This window comes from Chelon labrosus (genome assembly GCF_963514085.1).
Source record: "Chelon labrosus genome assembly, chromosome: 19".
Lineage (NCBI taxonomy): Eukaryota > Metazoa > Chordata > Actinopteri > Mugiliformes > Mugilidae > Chelon > Chelon labrosus.
The window spans coordinates 12421882-12437813 of NC_140352.1; the positions used below are offsets into that span (position 1 = coordinate 12421882).

The 15932-nt window shown below is 42.3% G+C and overlaps 1 protein-coding gene across 1 annotated transcript; it reads right to left on the reverse strand.

The window, feature by feature from the left end:
- Positions 1–5634: 5634 nt before the first annotated feature.
- dhx8 (DEAH (Asp-Glu-Ala-His) box polypeptide 8) lies at positions 5635–15201 on the reverse strand. Its single transcript, XM_084567549.1, is given in 24 exon segments — positions 5635–6597; positions 6689–6868; positions 6964–7160; positions 7333–7461; positions 7561–7698; positions 7810–7965; positions 8083–8223; positions 8387–8568; positions 8659–8869; positions 8980–9165; positions 9277–9471; positions 9899–10080; positions 10560–10707; positions 10939–11036; positions 11804–11891; positions 12004–12210; positions 12334–12478; positions 12590–12970; positions 13214–13320; positions 14158–14249; positions 14397–14469; positions 14563–14648; positions 14951–15059; positions 15061–15201. Coding segments are annotated over 24 exon segments (3777 nt in total). The 5' UTR covers positions 15187–15201; the 3' UTR covers positions 5635–6377.
- Between the last annotated feature and the right edge of the window lie 731 nt (positions 15202–15932).

The window sequence follows — 15932 nt, forward strand, 5'->3', positions numbered from 1 at the left end:
AATGGAATATAAAACAGATTTTACTAGCAAGAGGGTGAATACCTTAAAGCAATACAAACTGGCTTCCGGTTTGGCTGATGGAGTAGTAAGACGTGTGGAGGAGCCGCTCTCCCAAACTCTAGATAACTTGCCCATTTAATTACTCAAAACTTGAAATTCAACCGAGTAAGAACTAGATGGCGGGCAGACGGAACGTTAAAGGCCAAAAAGGTGATGAAAATATGCCGAAATTGCAAGAAAAGAGTAACGTGGCGGATCAGGCTAGCAATGCTAAGTCGGCTCAGGCTAGCAATGCTAAGTCGGCTCAGGCTGCTACAGGCGGAGAAGCCACAGCACACCTGAGCGACACTCGACCGAGCATGGCCCCTGAAGACATAATTACGGCGATAAAGGAGCTAAAAGCGGACATAAAGAAGGGCAATGAAGGCGTTAAACATGAGATAGTCGGCCTGAGACAAGAAATTAACGGCAAACTCGACAAACTTGCAACGGAAGTGCAAGGTTTATCTGAGCGCGTAGAAGAAACGGAGTCGCGCGTGGGACAGATGGAGGACTGGGCAGAGGATGCAACCCGGGCGCTCCTCACCTGTCTGGAACAACAAAGATATCTCCAGCAAAAAGTTACTGACCTCGAATCTCGTTCAAGAAGAAATAATGTGCGAGTCTTCGGAGTAGCGGAGGGAGAGGAAGGCGACTCGATGATGCAGTTTATAGTGAATCTCATCAAAAGTGAGTTGACAATGCTGCGAGATGTGGATCTGAAAATACAGCGGGCTCACCGCAGCCTGGCCCCGAGACCTTCGACAGGTGCCCACCCGCGACCCATCATTGTGAACTTCCAGGAGTTCTCCACCAAGGAGATGGTACTGAGAGAGGCTTGGAAAAAGGGGAAAATCCTGGTGGGTAACCGGGCTCTTCACTTTGACCATGACTACGCATCAGAGATAGTCAAAAAACGTAAGGAATATAACGAGATAAAGAAAGCTCTGAAGGAAAGAGGGATCCGTTTCCAAACACCATACACCCGGATGCGGATTCACTGGGACTCGGGGGTCCGCACTTATGACAGCGCACAGGAAGCACAGAGGGATCTGAAGAAACGAGGTTTCCAAATAGAGGATCCAGTGGCGACCGAGGGGGACAGCAGCCTGGAGAAACAGCTGGCGGAGCGGCTGGGATGGAAGCTGGCAGCGAACACCCGGGAAAGGAGCTCGACCGCAGCGCAGAGAGCGAGAGAAAAACTCCTCGGGTTCCAGAGGAAACAAGCGGAGGAATCAGGAACTGGGACGTAAGCCGCACCGCTTAATGTGATTATTTACTTTTGGCCTTTAATAAATACACAACACCTGGGAGGAGCGGCGTCTCTTAAATGAAACTTGTTGGACCTGTAAGATGGTAGAGTTTTTGTTACCTAACTCTTTTACCACTCTTGACTTTGGGCCCTCTCTAAGTGAGAGGCTTCACCCTCGACTCACCAACGGAGTCACAGGCGAGGGAGACTTCCCTCCACGTTTGGAGGCCTGTTTAAGTTCACGTTCACTGTTTTGTGTTCAGATCTTAGTTTGGGGGATTTATGACTCAGCTGATTTTCGGACTGTATATGATAGGGTCACGTGATCTGAGGTGCGCTTCTTTGAATGTGAATGGTCTGAGTAACCCGGTAAAAAGAAAAAAGGTTCTTGCTAAAATGAAAAAAGATAAAGCACAAGTGATTTTTCTTCAAGAGACGCATATGTCTAAAAAAGAACATGAAAAGTTGAAAACATTTGGTTATTCAAATTCTTTCTTTAGCTCATGTGTAAACAGTCGTAGAAGAGGAGTGGCAATTCTGATTTCTAACAGCCTTAATTTTGAACAGAGCTCAGAAAGGTGTGATAAAGAGGGCAGATATGTAATTATTAAAGGGAGAATAGATAATGTACTCGTCACATTTGCTAATATATACGCCCCTCCAGAAAGTGATAGAAAATTTATCAGGTCTCTATTTGATACGTTAAAATCAGAAAGTGAAGGGATTTTGGTTTGTGCTGGGGATTGGAACACAATTCTAAACCACTCAATGGATACGACGAGCACTAAAAAGCAGAAAGTACATAAATCGAGCGATCTTAATTTTCTGATCAAAGAGATGGGTCTTTTTGATGTCTGGAGGAGCCTTCACCAGCAGGAAAGAGATTTTACCCATTATTCAGCCACTCACCGGGTTCATTCCAGAATAGACCTTTTCTTGATGAACAATGTAGATAGACACAGAGTGAAGGATTGTTCAATAGGAACAGCAGATATATCAGACCACAATGTAATCTATTTAACTTTCCATATAAACAATAGTCGGAAGACCACATTATGGAGACTAAATACTAGTATTTTAAATAAGGAGACTGTTATAAAGGAGATTAAGGAGGAAATTAACGAATGCATAGAGGATAACAAGAACAGTCAGGTGAGCCCAGTCATCATGTGGGACACAGTAAAGGCAATAATGAGAGGGAAATTAATTTCAAGGACAGCGTATTTAAATAAGATGAAAAGGCTAAAATATGACGAATTAGAGAAAACATTGAGGGAATTAGAGAAACAACAACAAAAAGATGAAGATAAGAGATTGACAGACAAGATTAAAGTACAAAAAAAGCAGATAGATGATCTTCTGAATGAGGAATTGGAAAAGAAAATGAAATTTGCAAAACAAACCTTTTATGAATCGGGACCAAAAGCAACAAAGATTCTAGCAAAACGCCTCAGGGCACAACAGAAGAGGAATACCATTCATAAAATTAGAGACCCCTTGACTAAAGAGATAACATATGAACCAGAGGAAATTCATAATATCTTTCAAACCTATTATAAATCATTATATTCACAGCCTAATAATATTGACAATGGAAAGATTAAACAATATTTACTATCGTTAGACCTTCCATCCATAGGGAAAGTACAAAATGATGTGCTGACCACCCCTATTACAAAGAAAGAGCTAGACGTAGCCATTAACAAATTAAAATCAAATAAAAGTCCTGGGAGCGACGGCTACCCTAATGAATGGTATAAAATCTTCAAAGAAGACCTCACCCCTTTACTGTTAGAATCATTTAATTGTACATTAAATGAAGCTGTAACACCACCATCATGGAAAGAAGCGGTGATATCAGTCATTCCAAAAGAAGGTAAAAATATAGAAAACTGTGAATCCTATCGTCCCATCTCTATATTAAACGTAGACTATAAGTTGTTTACCTCTATAATCTCTAGAAGAATTGAACACTACCTGCCTGATTTAATACATGAGGATCAGACAGGTTTTATCAAAGGCCGCCAGACTCAAGACAACATTAGGCGAACCCTACATATTATAGAACAGATCAACAAAAAACATCTGAGTGCAGCTCTGATCAGCCTTGACGCCGAAAAGGCGTTTGACAGAGTCTGCTGGCCTTTTCTATATGGGGTGCTAGAGAAACTTGGCTTTAATGAAAAGTTCATCAGATGTATACAAGCTCTTTACACAGAGCCAAGTGCTAGAATAAAAATTAATGGCCATCTGACCAGCAGTTTTAAGCTATTTAGGGGCACCCGCCAAGGATGCTGCCTTAGCCCCACACTTTTTGCAATATTCATAGAGCCTTTAGCACAAACCATAAGACAAAACTCTGATATTAAAGGAATCAACATGGCAAATGAGGAACATGTAATAGGACTCTTTGCCGATGACGTCATCACCTACCTCCAAAATCCTGAATTAACATTCCCTAGGCTCATGTCAGTTCTGAGGGAATATGGTCAGTTATCTGGATATAAACTGAATGTTTCTAAAACACAGGTCCTCTCCTTTAATTACACACCAAGCAGAACAATCAGATCGGAATATAAAATAAAGTGGGATTCAAAGTCGATAAAATATTTAGGAGTACTACTCACACAAGAATGTTACAGAATTTTTGAAATAAATTATGAATCCATAAATGATAAGATTCGGAGAGATATCAGGAAATGGTCAACACTAATATTAGACTTTAGTTCAAGGATTGAGACAGTGAAGTTGAACGTGTTGCCGAGGTTGTTGTATATTTTTTTATCGTTACCAACCAGAATCCCAGAATCTCAATTCATAGCATGGGATAAACAACTATCTAGATTCATTTGGGCAGGAGCTAGGCCAAGGGTTAAATTTAAAACGCTTCAACTGGACAGAGAAAAGGGTGGTCTTGCGGTACCTAATCTCAGAGAGTACTACTATGCTGCCCAGATGAGGTATCTCGTCTATTGGTGCTCTCCAGATTACCAAGCCAGGTGGAAACACATTGAACTGAATGTGGATCATTCTCACCCTCAAGCTAGACTGGGGGGTGCTGATCACACAAACCTAAAGGGGGAAAATTCAATAATAGAAGATTCATTAAAAATTTGGTATGAAATTGTGAGAAAATATAATTTGGAAAGTGAAATTGGACTCTTGGTTTGGCCATCTCACACACCTCGGTTTGGTCCTGGAGTGCTGGACAATGCCTTTGCAAGCTGGACAGTAAGAGGGATGACAGCTGTATGTACTCTCTTGGAGGGTAAAAGTTTTAAAACATTTCAACAATTTAAAGAGGAATTCAATTTGGTAAATGGAGACTTTTTTAGATATCTACAGTTAAGACATTTCTTTGATATTGAGATTAAAAAAAGACTGTCTGCAGAAGACACTGAAGTGGTTGAAGTGTTTACAAGTGCATATAAACTAACACCGACTAAGATCGTAACTAAACTGTACAGAGGACTACAGAAACGGAATGGTAGGGATTCTCTTTATGTGAAATTGAAATGGGATTCAGAGCTGGGCATTGAATTATCGGAGAGTGATTGGCGCTCTATCTGCAGAACTCAACAAACCTCCACTTGCTCTAAAAGATGGAGGGAATTCGGTTGGAAAAACTTAATCCGTTTTTTCGTCACACCTCATATTAAAAGTAAACAACTGGGTCTACCACAACAATGCTGGAGACAATGTGGGCAGATGAGTGCCAATCACTCGCATGTGTTTTGGTCTTGCTCAAACCTGCAACCATTTTGGGATGGAGTTACACTAATCCTGGAAGTGATTTTAAAGTATAAGGTGCCTAGAGACCCTCGAATCCTGTACCTGGGCCTGATGACAGGGGACATTATTCATAACAAGGACACTTATCTTTTTAAAATTCTAATATTGGCCAGTAAAAAGGCCATCACAAGAAACTGGTTAAAAGCTGACCCGCCAACCACAGGGCAGTGGTTGGACATTGTCAAGGAGCTATACTCTATGGAAAAACTGACTTTCTACTTAAGACTGGAAGCAAGGACTCTGCATCAACGCTGGGAAAAATGGACCAGATTCACGGAAAGCTCACAGCCTCAGTAATCATGATGGAGAACAGTATAGGGCATCATGGTTCCCCCCCTTTTTGTTAGTTTATAACTATTGTTAGTTTTTCTTCTCGTTACATGCTCTACACGCGTCACTCTGTAATTTGATGCTGTTTATTTCTATTGTAGAGCAATGGAGTATATGCAGTACTCTTGTTTTTACTTATGTTTTTTTTTTTGTTTGTTTGTTTTTCTGTGAAAAAAAAAGACAAATAAAGAGTTTAAAAAAAAAAAAAAAAAAAAAAAGCAATACAAACTAAAGTTAAGAATTCAAATGAAATTATTCATTAGTCTGCCTACTTTAGAATTCAAACCTATCATTTTAAATTGTGAATACGGTTCCTAGGTTTAGTTTTTGTAATCATCTTTCTTTTCCATTTTTTTGTGACCTGTTACAACCAGCACCAACCTCCCCCTCTCTCCCTCTCAGGTTGCTTTTGGAGTAACTTTCCATGTACTTCAACAGATGTAAGAAAATGTAGAATTTAATGAGGACACGTTATCACAGTTCCACTGTAGATGTCGAACGCGCTGACGAGTGAAAACTGTCTAGGATATTATACAAAACATATCAAGCATACATCTTTCAAGTCACCAAAGAACTGACAAAGTGAAACATAAAAGAAGCCAGGTTATAATTCCTCCAGGTCCTTATTCAGCCTCAACACTAAGCTGCTACTACAGTTTACACAGTTAGAATAAATAGCCCATGAGACTATTTAGAAGACTTTTAAAACCAGATATGAAGGGTTTCCTATCATTCCTGCTCTTTAGTGCTAATAAAAACAAATAGCTCCTTATCTAAAATAATGAGTCTAAAAGGACCACAGATGGATTTCAGATAATTTAGTCCAGAGAGAGAAAAAAAAAAAAAAAAAGATGCGAGCACAGATTGAAACCGAATTGTGATGTGGACCCTTCAACCAGCAGGGCCTGCTGTAAGTGACTTCATCACCAATGTCCAAACATCCGCGCGGTGTATTCGTGACGGATCAGCGGCGTCTGAAGGCGCGAGAGATTCTCCAGGCGTTGGGCTCCTCGTAGCGGTTGTACAGGGGCTCCAGGCGTTGCTGTTTCTTCTGTTTGCTGAGGCGCGTGGGGTCGGACACTTTGAAGAAGGCGGGGGAAAACTCTACCAGCCAGCGAGGGTCGATGGTGGTCACCTCCCGCATGTACTCCTTGGTAGTCAGCACCAACTCGTGGTACACAACCCTGCAGACGAGAGAGAGGCCGGAAATTAAACACGGACCACGTTTACATCCTGTTAAAGAGAGGAACATGTAGAACTGAGATGCTGACATACCACTCAGGCTGTCTGTTGAACAAAGCACTGGACGGGTGAATGTACACAACTTGCTGATCTATGAGGGTCCTGTAGCCCTCTTGTGGATCCTTCTTGGCTGCATTCCTGAAGAAACCACTGCAGATGGCTTTCTGGACTCGCACTGTGGCTTTACCACAAGACACCACATCCAATTTATGCCTGAGGAGAAAAGAACACATTGGATGTTTAAAGCCTTTTGTTTGTCATTAACATTTTACGTGATTCTTTTATTTGACACAGTGGATCTGTTTTACCTGTCCATAATACCCAGCATCTGTTTGCGGATGTCCTGAGCTCTGCGCAGGGAGCGAGCCTGGATGAAATTCTCGTAACACCAGGGGTTGGAGAACTTGTTGTTCTTCCAGGAGTTGTAGACAGCCAGCAGAGTCAGGTGATCGCCCTCAGGCTGGTGGAACTTGGCCTTCTTCTGGTCAGCCAGGGCCTGCTTGTCCTTTACCACACAAAAGACATTATTGGATTAGAAAACTATTTAACACAGCATTACGGATATCCAAACTGAAGGGATTATAGCACACAAACCGACACAAATTTCAATATACAGTCCAAAAACTTTCCGATTCCCTTCTAAGCTTTTAAATTTTGGATATTAGAGGAAGGCATACCTTTGGCCTGTAGAAGACGTTCTGCACAGACAGCATTGACACGATCGTGAGCATCTCTTCACTGCAGCCCAGATGGACGGACATGATCAACATCTTACACAGCATGGGCTCCAGAGGAAACTCAGCCATCTAGGAGGCAGAATTACACAGAAAAAAAATTAAGTATAACAGCTTAAACAAACCCATGACTCCGTATTTACAGCTGAGGGAAGGTAAATTTCTCCTCACCCTTCTACCCAGTCGTGTGAGCAAACCCTCGTCGTCCAGAGCTCCCAGAGTGTAGAGCTGCTCCATGGCTGTGATTAGGGTCTCCATGGGAGGAGCGTCCATGAAGTCAAAAGAGAGAAGGTCATTGATACCCATTGCCTGGAAGACAGAAACACAAATATAAAAAGAAAGTCAATCACAAAAGTCACAAATGTAGAGAAGTAGCTTGGATCTCAGTCGCCGTAGGATAACACGTAAAGCCAGCGGTACCTTCAGAGACAGGACAGTGCTGGCCAAGTTGGTTCTCTGGATCTCAGGCACGTTGGTCGTCAGCATCTCGTCTCTGTAGGCTCTCTCAGTGTACAGCCTGTAACACTTCCCAGGGCCTGTTCTGCCGGCGCGACCGGCCCTCTGCTTGGCTTGAGCCTGAAATCAAATATAATAAATTGTGTTACGATAAAAGAAAAACATTTGCAAACACAATTAAAACATCAGGGAAGTTGTGTTATTTTACTGCAGTATCAAGTACAAAGACTCTCCTACCTGTGAGATTGGAGTCACTACCAGCTGATCAATGCCAGTCTTGGAGTTGTAAACTTTCTGCTTGACAAAGCCAGGATCCACTACGTAATAGATTCCATCGATGGTCAGAGAGGTTTCTGCAATGTTTGTAGCAATGACAACCTGAAAAAAACAACACCAAGCCATTATAATAATGTTTTGTCCCAAACTTGGACTGTGGTAAATGTAGACCACATTTACCACACTGCTGAAACACTTGGAGACTAAAAAACAAAACTAGCAGAAGAGACATAGTCCTGTGTTTTAAAGATCACTGTGAAGGTACCTTTCTGCTGCCTGGAGGTGCTGGGTCAAAGATCCTGGTCTGCATCTCACTGGGCAGGGCAGAATAAACCGGCAGAATAATCAGTTCAGGAACATCGGGTCCCAGTGACTTCATCCTCTCATACAGGATCTCACAGGCGGTGTCGATCTCTTCCTGTCCAGTTAAAAACACCAGGACGTCACCTGAGCAGAGAGGAGGCACAAGGAGAAGGTTAGCAATGCAAAAGCCTTGTGGTAAAAACATGTATATTTTCAAGATTTAAAAAGTCGTACCTGGAGGCTCAGTCAGATGAATCTGCATGACGGTGATGAGACTGGCGTCCAGGTAGTCCGTCTCAGGTTCTTTGGTGTAAAGAACCTCCACTGGATACGTCCTGCCAGGGATTGTGAAGATGGGTGCTTCGTAGAAATACTGAGAGAACTTCACGGCGTCCAATGTGGCTGAGGTTACAATCAGCTTCATGTCTGTGCGCTTCTGTACAGTCTACAAAAACAAAACAGAAACCCTCAGAATCTCTTTCAATACTTGCATTAGCATTTTGAAAAAGAAAAAAAAAACAAAAAACATATGAACTGTTGCTGGATCCTGCTTACCTTCTTGAGGAGACCAAACAGAACATCGGTGTGGATTGTCCTCTCGTGGGCTTCATCCAACATGATAATGGCATACTGGCCCAACTCGGAGTCAATCAAACACTCTCTCAGCAGCATACCGTCTGTCATGTACTTGATCACCGTCTCAGGACTGGTGCAGTCCTCAAAACGGATGGTGTAACCCACCTGGAAAACACATAAACGATGAGCTGCTCTGCTCCGTGGAACAAATCCCTGAAAACAACATATTGTAGATCTATTTAAATACTCAGACATATTTAAGGTTTAATCACTCACTTCTTGTCCAAGACAACAACCATACTCCTCAGAGACTCTCTTGGCCACAGACATGGCTGCCACACGACGGGGCTGCGTACAGCCAATCTTCCCCCTGGTGGTATAACCTGCCTCCGCCAGGTACTGAGTGATCTGCGTGGTCTTCCCAGAGCCAGTCTCTCCGATGACAATTAGAATCTGGTTGTCATGAACAGCCTGTAACAGATGAACAGCAAAGGTCACAAACCCATTCCCCTTTATGGATTTAATCTATCTGGATGGGAATAAAGCTATAATGGGTAAATAAAAATGCCAACAGGAGAGTGATACTACACACACTTCCACCACCTGCATTGTGGCACATGCATTTCTTTTCTGACATTTCTGTGGGGACCGTTTGATAACGCACTTCATCAGCACCAGACGAAAGAATGGAAAATGAAAATGAAGGCTGAAATCTGGTTATTTCCTACCGATGCATCCAAAAAGCGTAAATTACTTTAAGCATCAACATCTGCTTGTTAAAGGATGATCACATTCTCAAAAGAAGCTCATCAGAATCATTTAGAAACTCCCATCTGAAGCGTGCAACTAAATATCTGAAAACTCTCCCTTGGAGTTTGGTTGTTAAACCGTAACGAACCTGAATGAGCTGCTCCTTCAGCTTGTAGATGGGCAGGCTCTCCCTCTGCTCCAGGATTGAGAGTTGGGTCTTCTTTCCGTAGGACGCCTTGTTCCCTCCAAAAGCATGCTTCTTCCACTCTGGGATGTCATTGGGCATCATGCCAATGCCTCTCATGTTAGCGGCAATCTGCCTGCCGTCAACTGCAAAAGAGGAGAAGAAGTTCACTTGACAATGAAGAGATAAATGTGTCTATTTGAACTAAAATCGGCAGGGTTAATGCAGGATAAGGCCCACCAATGGAAATTGTCTAGAGCACCTTAGGGCTATGGAGAGCATACAGACACACTGAACCACTGCAAGACTATTCCATCCGGCCAGATGGGGGGCTGCAGGAAGCCAGATAAACATCACCAGTACTGGGAAGCCTGAGGGGGTTCTGTCTGTCAGCGTGGAGGAAGTGTGTGGTTTTCATAAAGCAGGGAAAACGCACAGACTCCAAAATGAATTCTGATTTTTTAAGCCTAGTAGCCTAAAGAAAAACCATTTCTCAATGACATCTAAACACAGACATTAGGAGAACCAATAGGGTAATTGAAATATATTTTTATGTTGAGGACTTAATCTCCAACATCTGCGTCTTAACGAATGACGTGATCAGCGTGTCTAATAGATTTCTAACCGTCTGGCAGCGGGTCGACCCAGTGTTTGTTCAGCCCCATGGGGATGGAGTCCATCTCTGCCTCGCGTGCAGCCTGCTTCAGCTCTCGTCTCTCCTTAGCCAGAGCGCTCTGCATCATGGCGGCCTGGGACAGAGAGCCATCTGGATTCTGTGGAGAGCAAAGGGGAAACCAATTGCTCATTAAGTGTTCAAATGTCAATCCAAATTAAACTACATCATGACGCAAAATGCAACGCTCTGTAAGTGATGCTGTCAAATGTAATACCATCCTTGTTTTCTTAAACATTGTACCTGAGGAAAATAGAACTCCAGTTTAGTCACAATACGTCGGTTCTCCATTTACTAAACCAAATAAAAAGCATCCTTAAAAATGAGTTACCTTGACGATCTTGACGGGACTCATGTCCATGCTTTGTTTGGTGTGTCCCCTTAGGAACGGTGGTTCCTCTTCAACCAGCTCAATCTCCAGGTCTTCATCTGTATGAAAATGAACACAACCAGTCAGTAAGCAGTGAGCTCTCAGTCATTGTTTATGTAGGACTAGACAACATTTCTTGAGCATGATCAGCGATTCCAGCTTCACTGTTTACATAGACACTTAATAGAATGATCTGAGAACCAGAGCGTTTACATGTCCCATGCATCATAGACCTTTTCTGATCAGGATGAAAATACCACTTTCCCCTTTATGTATTGACAACACTGAATTTGCTCCAAACAAGACTATAATTTTGTAATTATTTAATGTTTACTTTTTTCCTCCCTCTCCAGCTTGCACTGTCCTTAAATGGTCTGCTGCTGCAACATTGCAATTTTCCCCCACTGTGGGATAAATAAAGGATTATCTTAAGACAGAGTCGTGTTTTCAGCGTTGCTGCCCACATGTTCTCCAGCTTCGTTTATCTTTTGAAACACTTGTTTGGTTGTTTTGCTACCTCCATGTTCCTGTCCCGCATGGAAACTTGTAATGTTACTAGATTTTTCACTCAGTTTGGGGCAAACATATAAACACATTTATTCCAACCAGAGAGAAACAATCAGGGCCTCTCGATCTGATGCCCATGTAAGGACAACAACCGCAAATGTTACATTACCTACTTACATAACTAAACATTTTCCAAAATTAAATGAAATCGCTTGTTACAGCCACTTGGTTTCACATTTCAAATAAAGTTTTTATAATGATTTTGTGTAGAATTTGGAAATCTTGACTGTGTTTGCATGATGAGAAGACTATAACTTACCCTCTTCATCATCAACCTTAGGAAGGATTCCTGTCTCATCATCAAAATCAGGGAATTCTTCTTTGGACAGCACGTTGGCAGCAATCATCTGAGGGCAGACACAAAGCATGAGTATTGTGCTAAGATAAGTCGTCAGACAGGACTGAGTGTTTTCCCCTAAGACTCAAAAGAAACTTGTACCACTCTGAACATGTGCCCACCTGTTTGATCTCCCACTTCTCTGGGTCAGAGATCTTTGTGAGCCTCTTGCGCTCCAATGTGTCATCCTGTTCCAGCTCAGGGGCGTGGCCCAGGTTCAGGTTGCTTGGTCGATCGGGATTCCTCATTGAGATCTCCTCTCCGCCGTCGGGGCCTACGTTCCTCCTCCTGTTGGGGTTCAGGTCTTCTCCGGTCTCTTGGTCCACATCCTGACGAACAGAGGAGGAACATAAATCATTAAAATATAATTAAGTACCAGCCAATAGTGTTATCAACTGCCCAGACTGGACCTTTTTTTCTTTTATTCTCAGTAAATCTGTGTGTTTTCTTACCTTCATACTGAGGCTGGTCTTGGAGCCAGTGAAAGACAGAACCTTGACTTTGACCCGTTGACCTTTGCTGACAACATCAGCCACATTAGCCACACGGCCCTCTCTACGCAGCTCAGAAATGTGGACCAAACCCTCCCATCGTTTCCTAGAAATTTGAAAATACATTGCGGTTTAGCTTATAAATGAAATACATACACCCCACCAGTATCCAGCAGTCCAAGCTGAAGTTGAGTAAAGGTTGTAATTTCATACTGACCGTAGTCCCTCCAGTTGAACAAAGCATCCAAACTGCATGATGCTGGTGACTTTTCCGTTGTAGATGTCGCCAACAGAAGGCTCCTCTGGTGGAGGGCGATCTACGTGTTTGTCCTTCCAGTCCCTGTCTTCTTTCTTAGGGCTGGGCGACCGCTCGGACCAGCGGGAAGATTTATCTCTTCTTTTGCCACGATCGCGATCTCTGTCTCTATCCCTGTGCCTGTCTCTATCTCTGGAGCGAGACCTGGATCTGGAATGTGATCGAGAACGATGCCGCCTCTTCCTGTCCTTGTCCCGGTTCCTGTCTCGGTCTCGGTCTCTGTGTCTGTCCCTTTCTCTGCTTCTGCTGCGACTTCGACTGTGATGCCTACCTTTCTCTGACCTGCGAGAGTAAGTGGGACATGTATGAAAAAGCCACAATTGACAGACTGTACTAAAACAAAACACAACACAACAAAAAAAAAAATAAATCACACACAAACTCCACAGAAATCTGGTCTTTACAGTATATTGAGATAGATTTATTTATCCCGAGAGAAATTCTGTATCCAGTAGCACTTTGGTTTCATACATTTAACAATATAACCTAGCTAGCGGACAAATGAAATGTGTCCAGTCGTCTTACCTGTTCTTGCTCACTTTGGAGTCTGACCCACTGACACTGGGCATAAACATCTCTAGTTCTTTCATGGCATCAGCTGCCACTTTCACATCATCTTCATCCAATAGCTTCTGAATTTTTGAAAACAAAAAAAAAATGAATTAGTAACACCGTCGTCATTCATTAGGCAACATTTAAGCTTTCATAATAGTCACTTTTAAGATTCACCAGGGCCACACAGTAGGCAGCACAGTCGATAGGGAATATTGAGTTTAATGTTCAGATGCGAAACCATTTTGTAGGGCTTGAGTCAACCAAAGAGACTCTTTAGACTTTTCATGACATAGAAATCGTATGTCACTTCTATATTCAATAATCAGCTACAGTGCACTAAAAGCAAGCTACACGGTATCCTAAATTTGTTTTAAATGTTCATCAATGACTGGTATTTGCATGACTTTAAACACTTTCATATCATTAATTTAAACTGAAATGAAAACAGTTGACTGTGAACACAGAAGATCTGTGCCAGGTGCCAAAGCCTCAAGTCTTAAAAACAACAACATCTTTAGAGGATATGCCATGTTCATTGTTGAACTTAATGTGCTTTTCTCTATTATGAAAGTAACACAATTGTCTGACCAGTACCGGACCAATATGTTCAGACAAGAACATATTGAACAACCAATTGACCAGCCGACAGGAAGACTACCGTTTGTTGCAGGCTGTCTGACATCGACACAGTTAACTCACACCCTTAGTGACATGTAGATGTGGAGCAGCACAATATCATTTAAGACGAATTTACACATAAATTCAAACTATCTCCGTTTCTCCTCACACTATTTGATGAATGTGCAAATCCATAACATCCCCAAAATGAAGATTTTGCAATACACTACTGTGTAAAGGTAATAACAGCAGGTCAAAGAGACACCATCAACAAATAGTCTGCTGGTGTAGCGTACCTTTGGTTCTGGGTCATTTGGTCTGCAGAGTGCAGGAAACAACTCCTTCAACTTATCCTTTTCTGTCTTCGGCGTAACCGACTCTTCAACAGCTGAAAGAGGCGGATATTGTTCATTTTAGAAGAGGTGCATGTTATTGGTGTTTATTTTAGAGATTTATGACTGGCACTTTAGTACAGCTATCAGCCAACAGCCTTTAACCGAGATGAACGGATAGCTTAATGGTAGCATGAGCTCACCTTTACTTGCAGATGCCTTGGATGGAGGTCGCATAGTCTGAATGAGCCTGAGCAAATTACTGATGAGAGAATCCTACAATAAACACGGCGGAGAAAAAAAAAAAAAAGTTAGTGACCAAGTCGAGCTGGTTAAAAGTTAGCTTCAATGTTGTAACGATGAACTCACCGTGAATTCGGCTCCATTTTGCAGCAACAGAGCTTTAAATCCATCGAAACTCGGCTGTTTTTCAGCAAGGCTGATGACAAATTCAGCTGCGAAGCAACAAAATTAGAAATTAGACAGGGCATTAGCATAACTCCAACGTTGATCGAAACTCACACTCCAGCGCACACCAAACAATAATTTTAGCTCTAGTGAGGTGTTGTTCCAAACTTATAAATATAATTAACAATACACCTTGTTGGGGGGAACAGTCTAAAAAGAGATTAAACTTGTGGAAGACATGCTAGCTTACAAACTTAACGGTTGATACAGAGGCTAGCTAGCAAACAACGGCTAGTTAGCACAAGCTAGCTACCTGGTTTTACAGTGTTACGAGGCCAAAAATACTCACCTAAGTCTTTGTCACTTATCCCAAGATGGTTGTCAAGTTCCGTGCATACTTTGGACACCAACGACAGATACTCAAGCTGCGATAGCTCGTCGACTCCGCCGTCTGCCATTTCTCCACGAGTCTTGTTTTTGTTCAGGGAACGTAGACGCCGACGGACATATTGGATGTGGGCAACTTCCACTTCCGCCTTTAACGGAAATGCGGTTGAGGTCTTCCGTGTTGGGTGTTGTTGCCATGGGCACGTCACACGATGGCGCTAAAGCTCCTAACGATAATTTCACATCAAAACTTTTTTTTTTTTTTAAACCACGGATCTCAGCACATGTTTTCAGTTACTGTGCTATATCTATCTACCATTTGGGGTTTAGCAGCAGACATAAAAAAAAATATTCAAGTCATACATCAAATCAAAAGTCATGTGAGGTTTTTAGCCTACATGCATTTCACCTTGTTTTATGTGCATGTATGAATACTATAGCCTTTGGGGAGCATTACAGCTAAATGTATTGTATAGCCTTGTAGTCTAATGATAGGTTTAGGGTGTCTGAAATGATTACAAAGCTCTTTTCTCATCCCACTGTGCTCTGCAGTGAAACACATTATGTGGACAGGTGAACTTGTGGCCTTGATTGCAAGGGTTTTGTTAACTGTTAACGAATGCACACCCTTAATATAAGTTTTGGTGAATTTATTGTGTCACTGTGGGAGCAATTTCTTTTGCAGGAAGGCTTCAAGTCTTCTTGTTATATAGCAGCAAATGACTGCCCGTGGATTTCTACAGTTCAGCTGTCCGCATACTTATGTCAGTGCAGCTTATAGCAAACTACTGAATGTGTAGAAGTCATGAGAAGCAAAGCAAACTTATACCAGACTTATGAACTCTTGGCTTCTTACCTTAGTTTTGATATTGGCCAGTGCACAAAGTGTCTCTACATATGGTCATGATTCATGGTTCTGCACTCACTAACTGGTTTATCTCTCT